Below are 16327 nucleotides of genomic sequence, written 5' to 3'. Positions count from 1 at the left end.
AAGGTATTTTGTTCTCCTTGGCAATAAGTAGCTTTCTGAAGTGTCTAGCAAAAAAAATAAATAAATACGAACGTTTAAGCCTCCGCTAATAAATCAATTAGGGGACGATGTGACGCCTCACAACCTAAAAGGATTATTGGGAGTATGCAGTCCGCCAATGATGTAATTACGGAAGGAGCAATTCACAGCTATTGAATACAGTACACAAGTACCCCACAAGTGCGCGCGATTCAATAGAACTTTATGCCTTATTTATTTCCCCTCTAATTTACCATGTAAATTCTAAGCATGTATAATGGAAGACGCCTAATGTTAAGTAAACTGTTTATTTGGGATCAATTAATTAGCGTGTGGTGTAACAATGTAATTACTCCCTTTTAGGATTATAACCCTAATACTTTATTAAATACTAGCTGCTGTGGAATGCCTTTTTTCATCTTCACATTTTATAGTTAAATTGTCTACTTACAAATTGTCTACTTAGAAATACAGTGGCTTGTATTTGTCTTTATATTAAATGTATGCCTAAAACTATTATGTTATATGCCTATCGCAATAAAATTCTCAGTAACAATCTAGACAAGATTTGAATGAAACTACGCAATATTTGGAAATGCATTCGTTGTCGGGGTCTACCTCGAGGAATTTGATGTTAAACTTTGCCTATTATGCCTAGAATCCTCAGTCATATAGTCATCGTAAACAAAGTACTCAGTAACAGCTTTAAGTGAGGAAAGCTATGCAATATCTTTAAATATATTGGTTGCTGGGGGTCTACCTCAGGGCATTTGTTTTGGGGGTGGGGGATTCAGAATCTCACCCCTCCTCCGCCTTTCTCTCCCTCGTTTTAGTCCATTGTTGTGAACCTTCCACTCAGAGTAGTATCCACGGCTGCTATAGACACGCTGCTCCTTCAGTGTAACCAGAGACTTAAGAGATTTTTGGGTCGCTCGCTTGAAACTCATCTGGGTTTGCGTGGAGCGAATCATTCATGAGCGCAATGCTGGCGTGAGTGGAACACGGCGCGTGAAGCTTTCACAGCTGTTTCGTTGTCAGCGCACAGAAACTGAATTATTGAGTCACAGCGAACGAAAAGGAGATGAACGTTACAATGACTCCACTGCTCTTGCTGGACACTGTCTCCTTTTAAAACTGAAGACTGGATTTTTTCTCCAAGGGAAGTAAAGTGAATTGTTAAAACTTGTCCCCGTGGTGCCTTTTCTGTGGATTTAGTGGTTTTGGCTTCGCAAGGGACCGCATCACAACTCGAACACTCTGCGAAGCACTGAGAATCTAATCAGGACAGCTGGACTTTGTGCATTGTATCGAGCAAGGAGAGCCTCTTACTCAGAGGTCATCGTACAGCCAAACATGTTTTATTTTTGATGGATTTCTAAGGCTATCGCCTAAATCATTACTTAGTAGCCATAGAAAGGTGGCTAAGGAGCGCTTTTGGGATATTTAGATATACGCACGACTAATGCGAACTTCTAAGACCAACTCATTCGAAGGAAACTAAATACCACTGGTTCCTTATCGCCCAATTCGGGGATTGGACAAAGTGCACGGGAAAAGGTAAATTATGTGGAATACAAGCCAAAGGGTATTTTATCGCTTATATTTTAGTATGTTATGGGAGTTTTATTTAAGCTTTATATATTACTGTCACCACTCTTATTTATCCTCGTATATGTTTAATTGCATGTTGCCCTGGGTATTTTGCCTAGGGAAATGCACTGCTCACGTTTGTTAATCCATATAGTATATCCATAAGCAGTGACATGGCTGTGTGCAGAAATGAAAGGTGCAAAGCAAGTGTAATTAATTTGCCTCAAACGCAATTCTATGAAGGTGTTGCCAGCGTTGTCTGTTTATTTTCCCCTCTCTAATTTAGTCTATCAAGTGCTTTCACACTTGTAAATGGATTTATTTATCCTAAAACAATTTCTCACTCTGATGCGAAAACCTCACCATATTTGAAGCGAAGTATGGCCATCCCTTCGCCTTAGTTTATCTTGTAATAGAAGGCTACTTTCTGTGTGGTACAGGTTTTATTCTGAGTAGAAGTGATTGAAATACTGTACTGGCACATGTCCTTCTATGGACACAAGGATCGTGGCGCTGCGAATTGTATCAGTTATGTGCACGGAAAGTTTAATCTAATCTATGCCAACGATTTCACTTTCTCGTCTTTGTTGTCAAGTGTAAAATATAAAATAAATAAATCTTTTAAATAAATCGTTTAAATAAATCAGAATATACATAAGAAGCAAACGGCTTGTGCAGAAATGAAACGTGTGGACAATCTAGTGTATGACCAATAAACACAAACGTTTCATTATTATCAGTATGTCCATACTGAGAGTATTTTATATATAACTATTACGCGTGCAATTATACCTCTATGTACGTTTCAAATGTATTTGTGCAGGGGAGCCACTTTGCGTGTTGTGTCTTTTCTGTTTACAAATAGCACCCCATAACTGCTCTGTTTTGTACGTCTAATTATTCATGTCATGGAGAGTGGTGCACAGTGTCCAGCGATGCTGACAGTGTCAGTGCGTCTGTTACTTAGCACCAGTGAACTGCTGAGCATTGATACACAAATGTGCTTTTGAGGGTAAAGTAATTTTTAGATTGTAACGTTAGCGTGTGCATTAGGTTCTGTTTTAAAAATTCACTAATTCCATCATTCTTGTCTTTTTTCCAGGTTTGCAACAACAGAGGAACACACAGAGGTTGCCAATGCCTAGAGTCAGCATTTGAAGCTATCACTCTCTCCCTCACACAAGACATATTACCTCAGCAAAATGTCAAGCATCTATAAGGTCTTCATTATCCTGTGCCTGGCAGAATTAGCAATATCAAGAGGCTCTAAAGGTAGAGAAACCAAACTGGATAAAGTACTTTAATTTCTATAATTTTCATATCTAAACTAACTTTTTAAAAAAAGCTACCAATCCTATTGTATACTTTACAAGGTCCTGCAACAGACAATCTCCTCTTTCAATCTTAATGTGTTCTTTTAGAATAAACACTTGTCAGGGAAAGAGTACAACCTTTAAGAGTTTAACTTTCCCTGTGTATGTCAACTCAAAAATGATACATTTCTGACTGTTTACCATATGGTTCTGTCAGTCCGGTGTATGATTCGCTCTTTGGTCTGATTGTGTGGTCACTGCATGTTGTAGAAGCTTTATTCACAAATGTAGAGAAGCATGTTCTTGGGGAGCTTAAGTCCAAAGTAACCAGAGCAGGATGTAATCGTGTGGAGGGTAAAAGAATCCCAGTATTTTCTTGAGTTGTAAACAATGCTACCTGATCCTGCCAAAGCCCTGAGGCTCGGAAGTGTAAATCTGCCTGGCCCGGTGCCAGTGACAGGGGATTGTAGGGCGGTCTGGGGAGGGGTGTGGGTCTGCTATTGATCCTTTACAAATGTAGGGCTGTCTTGGTTTTGTACCTGCCAGAAAGGTATTTGATTATCTTCAAGTGCTATTATGATATTCACTAAGTACTTGCTGTCTCAGGTAATCTAAGCAGCCTAAAGTGCACCATTCACTTGCATGAACGCTCATTGTCAGAGCCTTATTGTAGTGTAAACCAGGGAACTATTTAGCCTTGTAGGCAGCAGCATTGGTGCTATACTTGAAACAGCAGTCTTACCCTGTTTATGCTCATCACATCCCTTGTGTTTCACTGCCATTGTATGTATATGAATTGTTGTTAGACCAAACATGAACGAGGCAAGGATTGTTTGTTAAAAACAGTGGTGTACATTTCATATCAACTTGGGGGGGAGGGGGGGGCACTGTTCACACCACCCAACCTAACACATTATATGAGTAGTATGAGCAGGAATTATTGTGGGGGGATTATACCCCCCCACACACAAACCTACACCTAAGGTTAAAAACTACCTTCATGAGCTAAGTCCCATGCTGAGGAAGTGGTGAAGGTTGACACGCCCTCTGGTGCAACCATTAACTTCTTGCCAAAGTGATTCGACAACTGTAATAGTGTAATTTACAAAACTGCTCAGGCAAGCTACTGTTACCAGCAAAAAAAAAATACTGGAAATAGGGTTGACAATAATAATATTAATATAATGATAATATTTTCAATGAGTAGTTTCAATTCAGAAGAGGCCAAGGAACACCAGCATAGAAAGTGACCCAGATCCGCTTCACAGAAGAGACGTCAGGGCTTCTGTGGCTGTAGAAATGTTTTAGTTACTACACAGTTGGCAGATCATAACTGGAGATAGTCAGTCTCAGAATTTTCTCCATCAAGAGCACACCACATCAGCCATCGAGCCTATTTTTAGTATGTTTGTGTATAGGTGTTTGTGTGGGTGTGTGTATTTTGTTTAGCATGCCTTTTATTTTTATGCTGACCATTCACACCCTCTCTTAGGGTCAGATACAGGCCAGGCTCCAGCTTCATTCAATGAAGTTCATTAGTGGTGTGGTGGGGAGAATGCTGGAACATTAGAGGTGACATCATTGGGTTGGGGGTTCTTTACACAAATGCTTATCACCCTCATGGCTATGTTAGCAGGAACACTGCTGTGAAGTCAAACCTAGGTCATCTTTCAATGAAAACCATTTTCTCACTTGTATTGGTTGCCTAGCCTGCGATTCACCCGAAAAGCAGGTCAGATTAATGAGAGAAGGGGCTCTTGATATGAATGCACTGTTCAGTAAATAGGGGCGAGTTCTGCTCTGAACAATCGCAGCAGTCTTGCTGTGAGGAAATGCAGCCACACTCTCAGAAATAGATGGGGGAGGTAAACACCTGTGGCTCAGATACAGGTCCCGTTTCAGTTTCTACTCTACTGTACACCCAGATCCCAGAGTGTCCCGGCCTGCTTTCCAGCCAGGCTTCCCCATGAACACCACCGTACCGGTCGGGGGGCAGGTGAAGCTGGTGTGCAAAGTCCACAGGCCAGCCAAGACATGTCTCCAGTGGCTGAAGAAGGAGAGTGATCGGCTGGGTCCCAATGGCTCTCCGCATCTTAAGGCCCTCACGGTAAGGAAGTAAAAGCTGCACTAGATAAGAACATCTGCTAAATGCTATAAACATTAGGAACTCCTCTGGAAGATGTCATACCATGAGAGCAGGAGTAATTGTAGATTTTTTCCCTCCATAGCCTCTACAAAAGAACATCAGCAAAGTCAACACTCTTGCCCTAGTGAATGTCTCCTTGGAGGATGCAGGAGAGTATATATGTATGGCAGAGAACGCTGCTGGACAGACGTCTCGCTCAGCCTGGGTGGAGGTCTTATCAGGTGAGTCACTCCTGCCAATATTTTACAACTAGTATATGTTCTTATTGATATGTTAAATTACTGTCTACTGTGTAAGTTTGGGGAAAAAATTGATTCTGATGCTGAATTTTATCAGAAAAAAAGGTTGGTCATTGTTAGTGTGCACTTCTCTTTGTAGAAACCCTTCCCGTTAATCCAATGGCTCCACTTACTGCGCCAGAAACAGCATCAGGTAAGGTAGAAACTCTCTCTCTCTCTCTGTGTCTGTGTGTGTGTGTGTCTGTGGGTGTGTATGTGTGTGTGTGTGTGTGTGTGTGTGTGTGTGTGCGTATATATGTGGGTGTGGGTGTGTGTGTGTGTGTGTGTGTGGGTGTATCAGAAATACGCATATGGATGGCCATCATACCAAAATAACTTCATTAACTGGAGTCTTTGTTGAGTTCAACATCAAGATCAGCTCTAGTGCCCTCACTGATATCTACTAACCAAACTAGAAACTGCATGGGGAAAGAGGGAGGGCACCACATTGTCATGAGAACTGCTTTGTGCGTGGCTGGGGAGGGACAATTCTAGGGGCAAAAGTCATAATATTGGAACTGCGCTCTGAGCTTCCTCTTTTAGTGCCATTATAATGAAGGGATAAATGAAGGAAACATTCATTGGTTTTATTTGGTTTTTATTCTTTTGATTGCTTCTTTCCTAGACATATCTGAAGAGCTAAGTGAAGAGAAATCAGAACACCTTCACCTAGAGCCAGGCGAAGTGCTGAAGCTGCGCTGTGACACAAATTGCCCTGGAGCTGTCCACTGGTACAAAGGCGGCATGCGGGTGCAGCATACCTCTCGTATCCAGATTAGAGCAAGAGTCATGGAGATCGCAGATGTTACGTATGATGACTCTGGGGTATATGTGTGCATGCTCCATGCTACCCAGGAGGCTCTGCACAACTTCACCATCACAGTGACAGGTATGTTCATGTATATAACACCAAGGAATGGTTAGCATGTGTGAATATATTGAGTTGTCACTAATAAAGGTGTAATCGCATTACTGTTAACCTTGCAGATGCCCCGGGATCTGGAGATGATGATGAGGACAATGGTTTAGAAGACTCTGTTACTGAGATAGAAAATGACCAGGTCTATTTAGGTTTGTGTTGTGTTCATTGTATCTGCACAAAAGAAATCAGATTGAACGTGTGTCAGTGTCTTGTGACTTGGAAATTGCCTTCAGTTTCATGACTGTGCTCCACCTTTAGGGCCCTACTGGACTCACACTCAACGGATGGACAAAAAGCTCTATGCAGTCCCTGCTGGAAACACAGTTAAATTTCGCTGTCCTGCTACAGGAAGCCCTATTCCCACAATCAGCTGGCTAAAGAATGGTAGAGAATTCCGAGGGGAGCACAGGATTGGGGGGATCAAGGTGAGATGTCGAAAGCTGTGCTCTTATAGCAGTAATCAGTCAAGTAAGATGTCAGTCTTACCAATGGAAGCAGTCCACTGACAAAACGATTATATTATTCTGCTTACCATTTATAAGTATGTTTTCCCATTTTGCTTATATGTAATTTTTTGTCTACAGCTCCGACAACAGCACTGGAGCCTGGTCATGGAGAGCGTGGTACCATCAGACCGTGGGAACTACACTTGCGTGGTGGAGAACAAATATGGCTCCATCTCTCACAGCTACCTCCTGGACGTGCTGGGTAAGAAGGCTGGCATACGTCAGAGCATACGTCAAAGAGAGTAGGCATATGTCAGAGAGAGTAGGCATGAAACAGGGGAGATCTGGTGCTGGCAGCTCGATGGCATCTCGAAGGCACCAAGTGTACCTAGGAGAGAGCCACTGAGCTCAGGTGTCTGCTGAGATGTGGAAGAGCTGCGCAGGAAAGGCGCAAACGAATAATAAGCACAAAAGGGGAAGAAGGGTGTTTGTGTGTATGAATACAGGGGAAGTGGGGTCAGGGGATGTGCTGGCATTGTATTGTATAGTATCTGCCTCACAGTGCAGTGGGCCAGGCATCCAAAATAGTTTTCTACCTTAGCTGTGACAGACTCATGTGTTCAGAATCCGGCATAGGGTCAACTTCTGTCTCAGAGCAAGGAGAGGGGGAAAAAAGCAGGCATGGGGGGACTCAATCCAGGGGGCTGGCTCTGAAATCCTCTAATGGAACCAATTAGTTCATGTTTGGCGAGCTTTTGGAAGCACCACTTATCTATTTCCCTGCTTTGGACTATATTATCAGATTAGCACTTGTAATGAATATGTTTAGTTGTATACTTTGTAAATAATTATGTGACGTTATATGACATGTTTAAGCCAACAGCAAACAGCAGTAAGCACCGTTTGTACTTTAAAACTTTATCAGTGGAACACCTGTCTGTGTAACCAGTGGATGGCTAGAGGTTGGGAAAGGTGCTGGGAGGTGCTAAAAAAGATTTTTGGACTCGTTTTACAGAACAGTCAATCTGTTGTTTTGGTACATGAACTACATATATGAACACCTTCCTAATCTTTCCTTTTCAGAGCGCTCCCCACATAGGCCTATTCTGCAGGCTGGGTTACCAACCAATGCTACAGCAGTAGTGGGAGGCGATGCCCAGTTCCATTGTAAGGTCTACAGTGATGCCCAGCCTCATATTCAGTGGCTGAAGCACATTGAGATGAATGGCAGTCGTTATGGTCCTGATGGCTTTCCCTACGTCAAGGTCATCAAGGTACCATACACTAGATTGTAACACCTCCTCAATGGAGACAAAAGTCATACTACTAGGCAAGAGCTGAAACCACATTTACAACTAATGGCAAGGTGCTGAGTGTAAAAGATTATGTGACACTTATGTGACATTTTGTTTTTAACTGCACAGACAGGCAGCCTGAATATGTCTGAGGTGGAGGTCCTGTATCTGACAAATATCACAATGGAGGATGCTGGGGAGTACACCTGTTTGGCTGGAAACTCTATTGGCATCTCTTACCAGTCTGCATGGCTTACTGTCTTAACAGGTAGATTTAAAAGTGCTTTAAGGATAAAAGAATTGCCACTTGGTGAGAGAACTTTGACATTTTGGTCCTTCATTATATAGAAAAATTAAAAACTCAGTTGTGTATTTACAGAAGAAGAAGTGGCCAAAGAGATGGATCTTATGGAGACCAAGTACACCGACATCATCATCTATGCCTCAGGATTCATCGCATTGGTGATGGCCATTGTGATTGTGGTCTTGTGCCGAATGCAGGTTCACCCCAGCCGAGAACCCTTTGATGCCCTCCCAGTGCAGAAACTTTCTAAGTTTCCTCTGCGCAGACAGGTGAGAAGTAACTCATGTTAGAACAGACTCACAATAGTGCCTCTACAATACATATTTATTATGAATATATGGATACTGATGATGTGTGTCTTGGAAACATTCACAGTATTCTGTGGAGTCCAACTCCTCTGGGAAGTCCAGCGCTTCTCTAATGAGGGTGGCCCGTCTGTCCTCCAGCTGTTCGCCAATGCTTGCTGGAGTCATGGAGTTCGAACTGCCCTATGATCCTGACTGGGAGTTCCCAAGAGAGAAGTACATACCATTTTCAAGCCAAGTCATACAGTCCTCCCTGATCATATTATTTGATAATGAACTGATAATTTTTTACCTCTTTCTCTAGTCTGACTTTGGGGAAACCTCTCGGAGAAGGCTGTTTCGGTCAGGTTGTAAGAGCAGAGGCTTATGGGATAAACAAAGACAATTCAGATCAATTAACCACCGTGGCAGTCAAAATGCTGAAAGGTAGATTTTTCCAAAACTGATTGATATGGCATTGTAGAATATATTTCATATAAACCTAAAATAGATTTACTTGACTTGAGCTGAATGAACATGGCGTGTCTTTTTTTTCAGATGATGCAACTGACAAAGACTTGGCTGACCTTATCTCTGAGATGGAGCTTATGAAAGGCATGGACAAACACAAGAACATTATAAATCTTCTTGGTGTTTGCACTCAAGATGGTGAGTTCACCTTAGAGGCATCTCCTGGTTGGTCGTGCACAGTCAGCTTTCACTTTTTGAGCAAGAGCTATTTTAACCGCAAGAGCCTGTCAGTAGTGAGCTATATAATGGTAGATAATGACTGCATGATCTGAGATTCAGATACTTTGTAAAAAGCCCCATCCTTCCCCCAGTGAGTCACGCTGATTTGAACATGAGTCTGTGTGGTTCTTCAGGTCCACTCTATGTCCTGGTTGAGTATGCATCCAAAGGCAGCCTGCGGGAGTACCTGCGAGCACGTCGTCCTCCCGGCATGGACTACACCTTCGACGTGACCAAGGTTCCAGAAGAACAGCTCACATTTAAGGACCTGCTCTCCTGCGCCTACCAAGTGGCACGTGGCATGGAGTACCTGGCCTCTAAAAGGGTGAGCTGTTGGCCCTTGAGTGGCAACGCAGCTCATTTATCTGCCTGCTAAAGACCAGGCCTCCTTCGTTTTCTTATCAACACGTCCCTTTGTCTGACACATGATGCCAGGCATTCCGCAGTGAAGTGGTGGTGTGCTGTGTTTACCGCTGCGTCCCATCCCGTCTCTGTGGGCTTTGTCCTTTTTAGCACTGCCATAAATCTGTTAGCAAGCAGGCGCACAGAGCCGCCTGTGCACAGGATCATATTACTAGGTCTTTGTGGTCTGCAAAGAATGCAGCTGTCTGAAACCCTTCCATTAAGGGCCACAAACCAGGGGCCTTTTCGGCCCCTTTTTCAGTCCCCAAATACCACTTCTATTTAAAATGAAAACCAAAATAAACTTAATAACATGCGTTCAATTCGACAAACAGATTGGTGGTGTTTTTCCATGAACCCCACGTCTATTTCAAGTGATGTTTGCTTTTGAATGCATGATAAATGTTCTTACTGCATGTTGATTCAGAATGTACTTCATATAGAAAAATACAAATAATCTCTTGTGGTTTATGGAGCGAAAAATATAGAGAAATAATAATGTGATAACCAGATACACCAAAATGACCCCAACATTGTATTTTTTTGCCATGTTACCTTTTATTGCCATTTCACATGACTAAGCCTCACTTTCTGTTTTTCAACAGTGCATTCACAGAGATTTAGCAGCAAGGAATGTTCTTGTGACAGAGGACAATGTCATGAAAATAGCAGATTTTGGCCTAGCCAGAGGAGTGCATCAGATCGACTACTACAAGAAAACCACCAATGTAAGCAGCTAACAAAATCTACATTTTGCCACCTTCCCATTGATTTAAAGCAGTTTTTGAATGTGTGTGGTTTAATCAATGAGCAGTATCATAATCATGTAATGATCTGGACTGTCAGCTTCTTATATAGAGCCTGGGCCTGTTTGCAGCCGTTCACAGTGTTTATAAAGACCGATGTTTCATGTGTCCCGGCTAACTGGCAGGCTACTTAATGGGACATAATTGGACAGTGGGGGGAGGATTAGGGAAGGAGCGACCGTGTTTCAGCCGACTGTCTCACTCACTGCCCCATTGTGTCTGCTTTTAGGGACGTCTACCAGTGAAATGGATGGCACCAGAGGCCTTGTTTGACAGAGTCTATACACACCAGAGTGATGTGTAAGTCTATCTAATCATTCCAGCTATGCCATAGTATCAGCTGATCAGTGATCCCCCAAGGCAGGACTGCTGGCTTGTTCAAATTAATTCTTTGGACTCAGGAAAATACCAGTAAAATGTAACCCTGATTTGTCTAAGGACATTTTGTTATGACTGACAATAAGTATTAATGAATGGAATTCTGTTCTGCATAAAGATTAAATTAGCACACTGCAAACCTGTGGTGATCCCTAATTCCTTTTAAATGTTGTGTTGACTTACCTTTGGTTTTCTGCTTGCACAGTTGGTCCTTTGGTGTCTTGATGTGGGAGATTTTCACATTGGGAGGTTCACCATACCCTGGAATCCCAGTAGAGGAGCTCTTTAAGCTGCTGAAGGAAGGCCATCGTATGGACAAACCCTCAAACTGCACACATGAACTGTAAGTATTGCCTCATTCCTTGCCATGTTTCCTGGCCTAGTAAGGCATGTAAGTTCTACTCAGCCTATGAGCTCAAATAAAGTTATTAATTTTATTCCATTTATCTAATTTTTCAGCTACATGAAGATGAGAGAATGCTGGCATGCAGTTCCGACACAAAGGCCAACCTTCAAACAGCTGGTGGAGGAGTTGGACAGAGTGCTGCTTTCCATTTCAGATGAGGTAAGTCCCTGATCACAGTATTCATTTGGGTTATGTAGCTTAAAAGCAAGCTAGTAGGTGTTGTTAAGGTCATTTACTAAAAGATTTTACTTTAATTTTCAGTACCTGGACCTGTCTACCCCCTTTGAACAGTACTCCCCATCTTGTGAGGACACTTCCAGCTCTTGCTCCTCAGACAATGATTCAGTGTTTACCCATGATGCTTTGTCAACCGATCCATGTTTGCTTGGTTATGACGTGCGTTCCCGGATAGACATGAAGACAACACTACGGTAGAGTCTTAGCCAGCGTTGGACTTCAGCTTGTGGATATCATTGGGAAGTGGTACAGGGACTTGTCCTTCGATTCTCTGCCCAAGAACATTGTAACAATGCTTGGCACTACAAAACCTGGTGAAGACAAAGGCAGCCTCAAATAATCAGGTTCCTAATACAGTAACTGGACTGCTTGGTCATAAAGCTATTTAGTCTCAGTTTCCATTGAGGAGGATGGATGCTGCTTATTATGTATAAAGTCCTGAGTATCTGAGCGGCATAGAAACTGGAATGTTCTGAAACCAGATTTTTTTAAAAGAGAGAACATTTATTTTGATATAAAAGCTAATATCATTGGTAAATATAAAATTTTCTCTATATAAAATTATTGTACTTTTTCTATTTAAAGAGTTGTCTTAAATCTCAGGATCTCGCAAGGTAAAGTTGCTGTAGTTGCAGCAAGGTGCCTGAATTTTGATTTCCTGTGAATATCTAAAAATATTTTATGTACATATCATTAAATAAGACAATTACATTTTATAAATTATTCTAAAACATATGAAGTGAAGGTGCTGGGTGCAGAACTTATGTAAATCTGCATTGGACTCCAAAAAGAATCTATTCCTGATTTTTTTTTCTTCCTGTGCAGCACAATTGCAATAGCTTTTGTACACTGCTCAGGCCATTGTATGCATTCACGGACTGGTCAGGATCCAATTCACTATGGTTTAGTTTATATGTAGATGGTTTGCAAGCACGGTGTGGTGAGACTGCTCCCACCACAAAGCTGAGTACTATTCACACTAAGAGGCTGTAGGGACCAGGAACGCTGCCACTGTCAGTACTGTACAGAGAGAAAAGGTTTGGGTTGAATGTGAAAACTACCCTTGAGATTGATTGATTTAAAATGGGTGAATCCTCTTTTGTTTCACCGTAACCTTTTACCTAGCACAGTTTGTTTGCGGGGTCCAAGCACAGGCCATGGGTGGACAATGGACCCATGCAGCTGTAATGGGTGTGACTTGTGGGGCAGGGTGATTTGGGGGCTGTCTCAGCCTGTGTGCAAATGAGGGAGTCCCTTATTATGGTAATGATTCCAGCTGCCCATCTTTCTCCTGCACCGTCTTTTTAATATACAAATGCTAATGCTGGCCTTTCTCAGTAAACTCTGCTATGTTCTTCAGGCTTCATCCATAAGCTGATAAGGGTGCTTTTTTATATATATATTGGGTCACCCTACTGCTTCTTTGCATTCGCTGCCAGGGATGCTCCTGCAATCCCCCGCCCCTGGCCTGGCGACACTTTGGCCCAGCATATGCGTGATAACTGACCAGAGGGTCCCTGTTTTGTCACGAGGGTGAAATTTACCCGGTGTGTCACCATTTCAGAAGTGGAACATTTCAATACCTACCGCTAGAACTCAAACTTATACTTATCTAATAAGACAACTACAGCAAGGTTTGGCCTGACCACACACCAAACTCTTCCGCTCAGTGTGTTTCTTCATACAGCCCTACAAAGTCCAAAGTTATTTTCCTAAGATGAAGAAAGCAGAAAAAAACTTGTGCTGCATGACATTCCATTTATGTATTCCTCATTGAATCTGTAACAATCAATGTTCTTATGCATTTTCCCTTGAGAGAATTATTTTAGAAATATCTAATTTATTTGTTTATTGTGTTGTTTTTATTAAATAAAATATAATTTAAACTACTGACAGGTACATGTGTGTTCTATCTTTATTATGAGAAATACACCTGTACTGAATAAATTATTTAAATAACCAGTTTATGAGCACAGACATCCTAACCTTTGATGACTTGATATATTCAAACCCTAACTTTAATACAAAACAATCAAAACAACAACATCCACATACTTGAAAATACATGAAAACCATTTGTTAAATGTGTTGCTAGCACTAACACATGCTTATTCAGTGCAATTACTGCCCTTATGCTGGAAGTCATCATTTAAGTATATACTTATCAGCAACACCTAATATAAAGAATGACTCAGTATCTGTGAATATATTTGTATTGAAAACAGACAGAGACCTATCTTGGACTTAGCAGGCCTGATCACACTTAAATGTTACCTTCTAAATCTTAGGTATGTCCCGCACATCCCTGACTTATCTCTCATGTGCAACAAATCACAGTGGGGTTGGCTGACTCTCATTGGAGCCTGATAAGTGTCTCTGTGTTAGAAGCGACTTCAACAACCAGCTGGACAAAAAGTGATAAGAGCAGGTCCTCCATGGCTGGGTTTTTCTCATCTTCACAGTCCCTGCATGTCTGGCCAGGGTGAAAGGGCCAAGCTAGCTTACCAAATGGCTCACCGCATGCCCCTAGCTAGATCCCTCCCTCTCTGCCTCTCAGATGATAATGCTGAGACCTGATCTTATCTGTGACTGAAAGGTCATTTTTACTTTTAAGGTACTTCAAAAGGATATTTGGTTTGTCTCAATTGCATGGAAAGTACAAAATAGTAAAATGTCTATGTAAATGAGCCATTGTCTTCTATAATGTGCTATAAATAATTGAATTTAAAAATGAATTTCACATAATCAAATGATTCAAATATTAAATTTCACAACATTTTGTTTTGGCACTGTAGGTTTGTCAAAAGGGCCATTATGCAAACATTCTATTTTAAGGCACTGCACTGATGTAAGAAGTATCCATTATGCAACACTGGAAGAATGATTTTTTGTATTAATTGTTTTGCTGAAGTATATAAGCAGAGGAAGCACAGAACTGTATTTACTAATCATTGGTGTCCTCTGTAAGTCTCAAACCAGAAACCTAATAGTTCATCTTGTGAAAGTTCTTGCCCACAGAAACTAATTTCCTCGCATATTCAGCATTTTTCCCTCTTTTGATATAAACCAACTTTCAGAATTTTACCCATCAGCGTCCTCTGAGAAACAGTCTGGTCAACCTCTCACAGACCACCAATTATTTCACCATTATTAAGAAGCCAGTAATGGCTGATAAAGTGGTTAGCGTTTAGCATCTGAGGTTGACTCAGATTTATCTTCCTCTGGCCGGTTTTCTGAGAACAGGCAGGTTTTGGCTTTAGCAACGCGTTTTTTTCAGTGATCTGGCATCTCTGGTCACAGGGAATGGGTGAGTGGAGCTGTGGCCACAGTTAACTCACTGGTCCACATGTGCTGATCGGGCTCCTGGCTCAGGACTGCTCATGCTGATTGAGGTTTACATTTTCAGCACTGCCTCCCAAAAAGGATAGGCCATATTAGCATTAGCACAGGCTTAACTTAATATGGTGTGTTTTTGAGGTGCTAGGACAATGATGAATGACTTGCTATAGCAAACCTGAGCATGTTTAATAATAGAGGATTGCAGTCCCCTATGCAATCTGCTATTCGGTTTAAGAAGTCACTCTCATTTTGGTTCGTTTATGGCTCATGTACTGTAAATTGTGCCACAATTGCTGCAGTTCTGGTGCCACAACTGCTGCAACCAATATCAAATGATATGATATTTCTAAGTACAGAATCTGTGCAACAAACAGTTCCTAATATCCACATTTCTCTTACCCTTACCCTGCACTTACCCTGTTTGAGGAGAAAAGGTTATCTGAATTACATCAACTGTTGACTTTCCTATTCCTTTGCATGATTAGTTATGATCTAGTCTTACTCTGTGAGCTCCTAAAGCAGGAAGAATTATAACATACACACACACACACACACACACACACACACACACACACACACACACACACACACACACACTGCAGAAGATTCGCACTTCATCATCTGCCTGTGCTGAGACAGTTGAGTCATGCCAACTGCTCAGCAGTTTATCACGGTTAATGTTCAACTGCTTAGCCTTCGGACCCCCTGCTCCGGATGAGAGCACAATGGCTTATCTGTGTGTGTTTTCTCTTTCTCTCTATCTGCTGATCACGGGAAGTATTTGAACACTTGTCTATACACAGAACCTTTGTGGATAATGTCTGTGGGCCCAGGAAGTGTGAAGGGTAAACACCCCAAAGAAAAATTGAACTATTTTATTATGACTTATTCCCACCCACAGGTGTGTGACTACATATCCCAGACCTGTTCCCTATTACACTGGATGGCTGAGCTTACTACACCTCCTCTGTCAAGCTTCTGAAGTTGTCACACTATGAACAATATGATAAAATAAAAAAAATATTTTAAATTAATTGTTAAATTGCTATACTACTTAATTTATTTTCTGTCTTAACATGCTTATAAACATTAACAAAGGAAGCTGTAACGAGCTGGGATAACATACTGCAAGAAAAAAGTTTTATTTACAGTATAATTCCTTGAATAACAGATCTTCACTAGATCATTAGAAAGAAAGAATCAAACAATAGATGTATTTGAACTATGTCAATCACAGACCTGTAGCAAATGAAAAAGCCAAATACGCAGACAGACACACGATTTAAGAGAAAGGAGATGAATATGTGGCTTTGCCACTGGAGAGGCAGGGAGCCTGCTACACATTGGATCGCATATCCAGAGGCTAGGCCCAGGGTCATGGACAATAGCGCACACTGAAACCAGAGAGCAGGG

The 16327-nt window shown here is 41.6% G+C and overlaps 1 protein-coding gene across 1 annotated transcript; it reads left to right on the top strand.

Annotated features, from left to right (window-relative positions):
* The first annotated feature begins 872 nt into the window (after positions 1-872).
* fgfr4 (fibroblast growth factor receptor 4) lies at positions 873-13464 on the top strand. Its single transcript, XM_027000102.3, has 21 exons — positions 873-1575; positions 2711-2880; positions 4847-5028; positions 5150-5288; positions 5446-5499; positions 5971-6234; positions 6333-6416; positions 6526-6692; positions 6852-6975; positions 7797-7987; positions 8138-8276; positions 8388-8581; positions 8688-8833; positions 8922-9043; positions 9155-9265; positions 9481-9671; positions 10354-10476; positions 10784-10854; positions 11138-11275; positions 11392-11497; positions 11600-13464. The coding sequence occupies exons 2-21, from the start codon at positions 2811-2813 to the stop codon at positions 11771-11773; spliced, it is 2790 nt and encodes a 929-aa protein (XP_026855903.1). The 5' UTR covers positions 873-1575; positions 2711-2810; the 3' UTR covers positions 11774-13464.
* The last annotated feature ends 2863 nt before the right edge of the window (positions 13465-16327 follow it).

Source organism: Electrophorus electricus, chromosome 8 (assembly GCF_041902795.1).
Source record: "Electrophorus electricus isolate QZ-2024a chromosome 8, ASM4190279v1, whole genome shotgun sequence".
Taxonomy (NCBI): domain Eukaryota; kingdom Metazoa; phylum Chordata; class Actinopteri; order Gymnotiformes; family Gymnotidae; genus Electrophorus; species Electrophorus electricus.
This window is presented reverse-complemented; position numbering and strand designations above follow the sequence as displayed.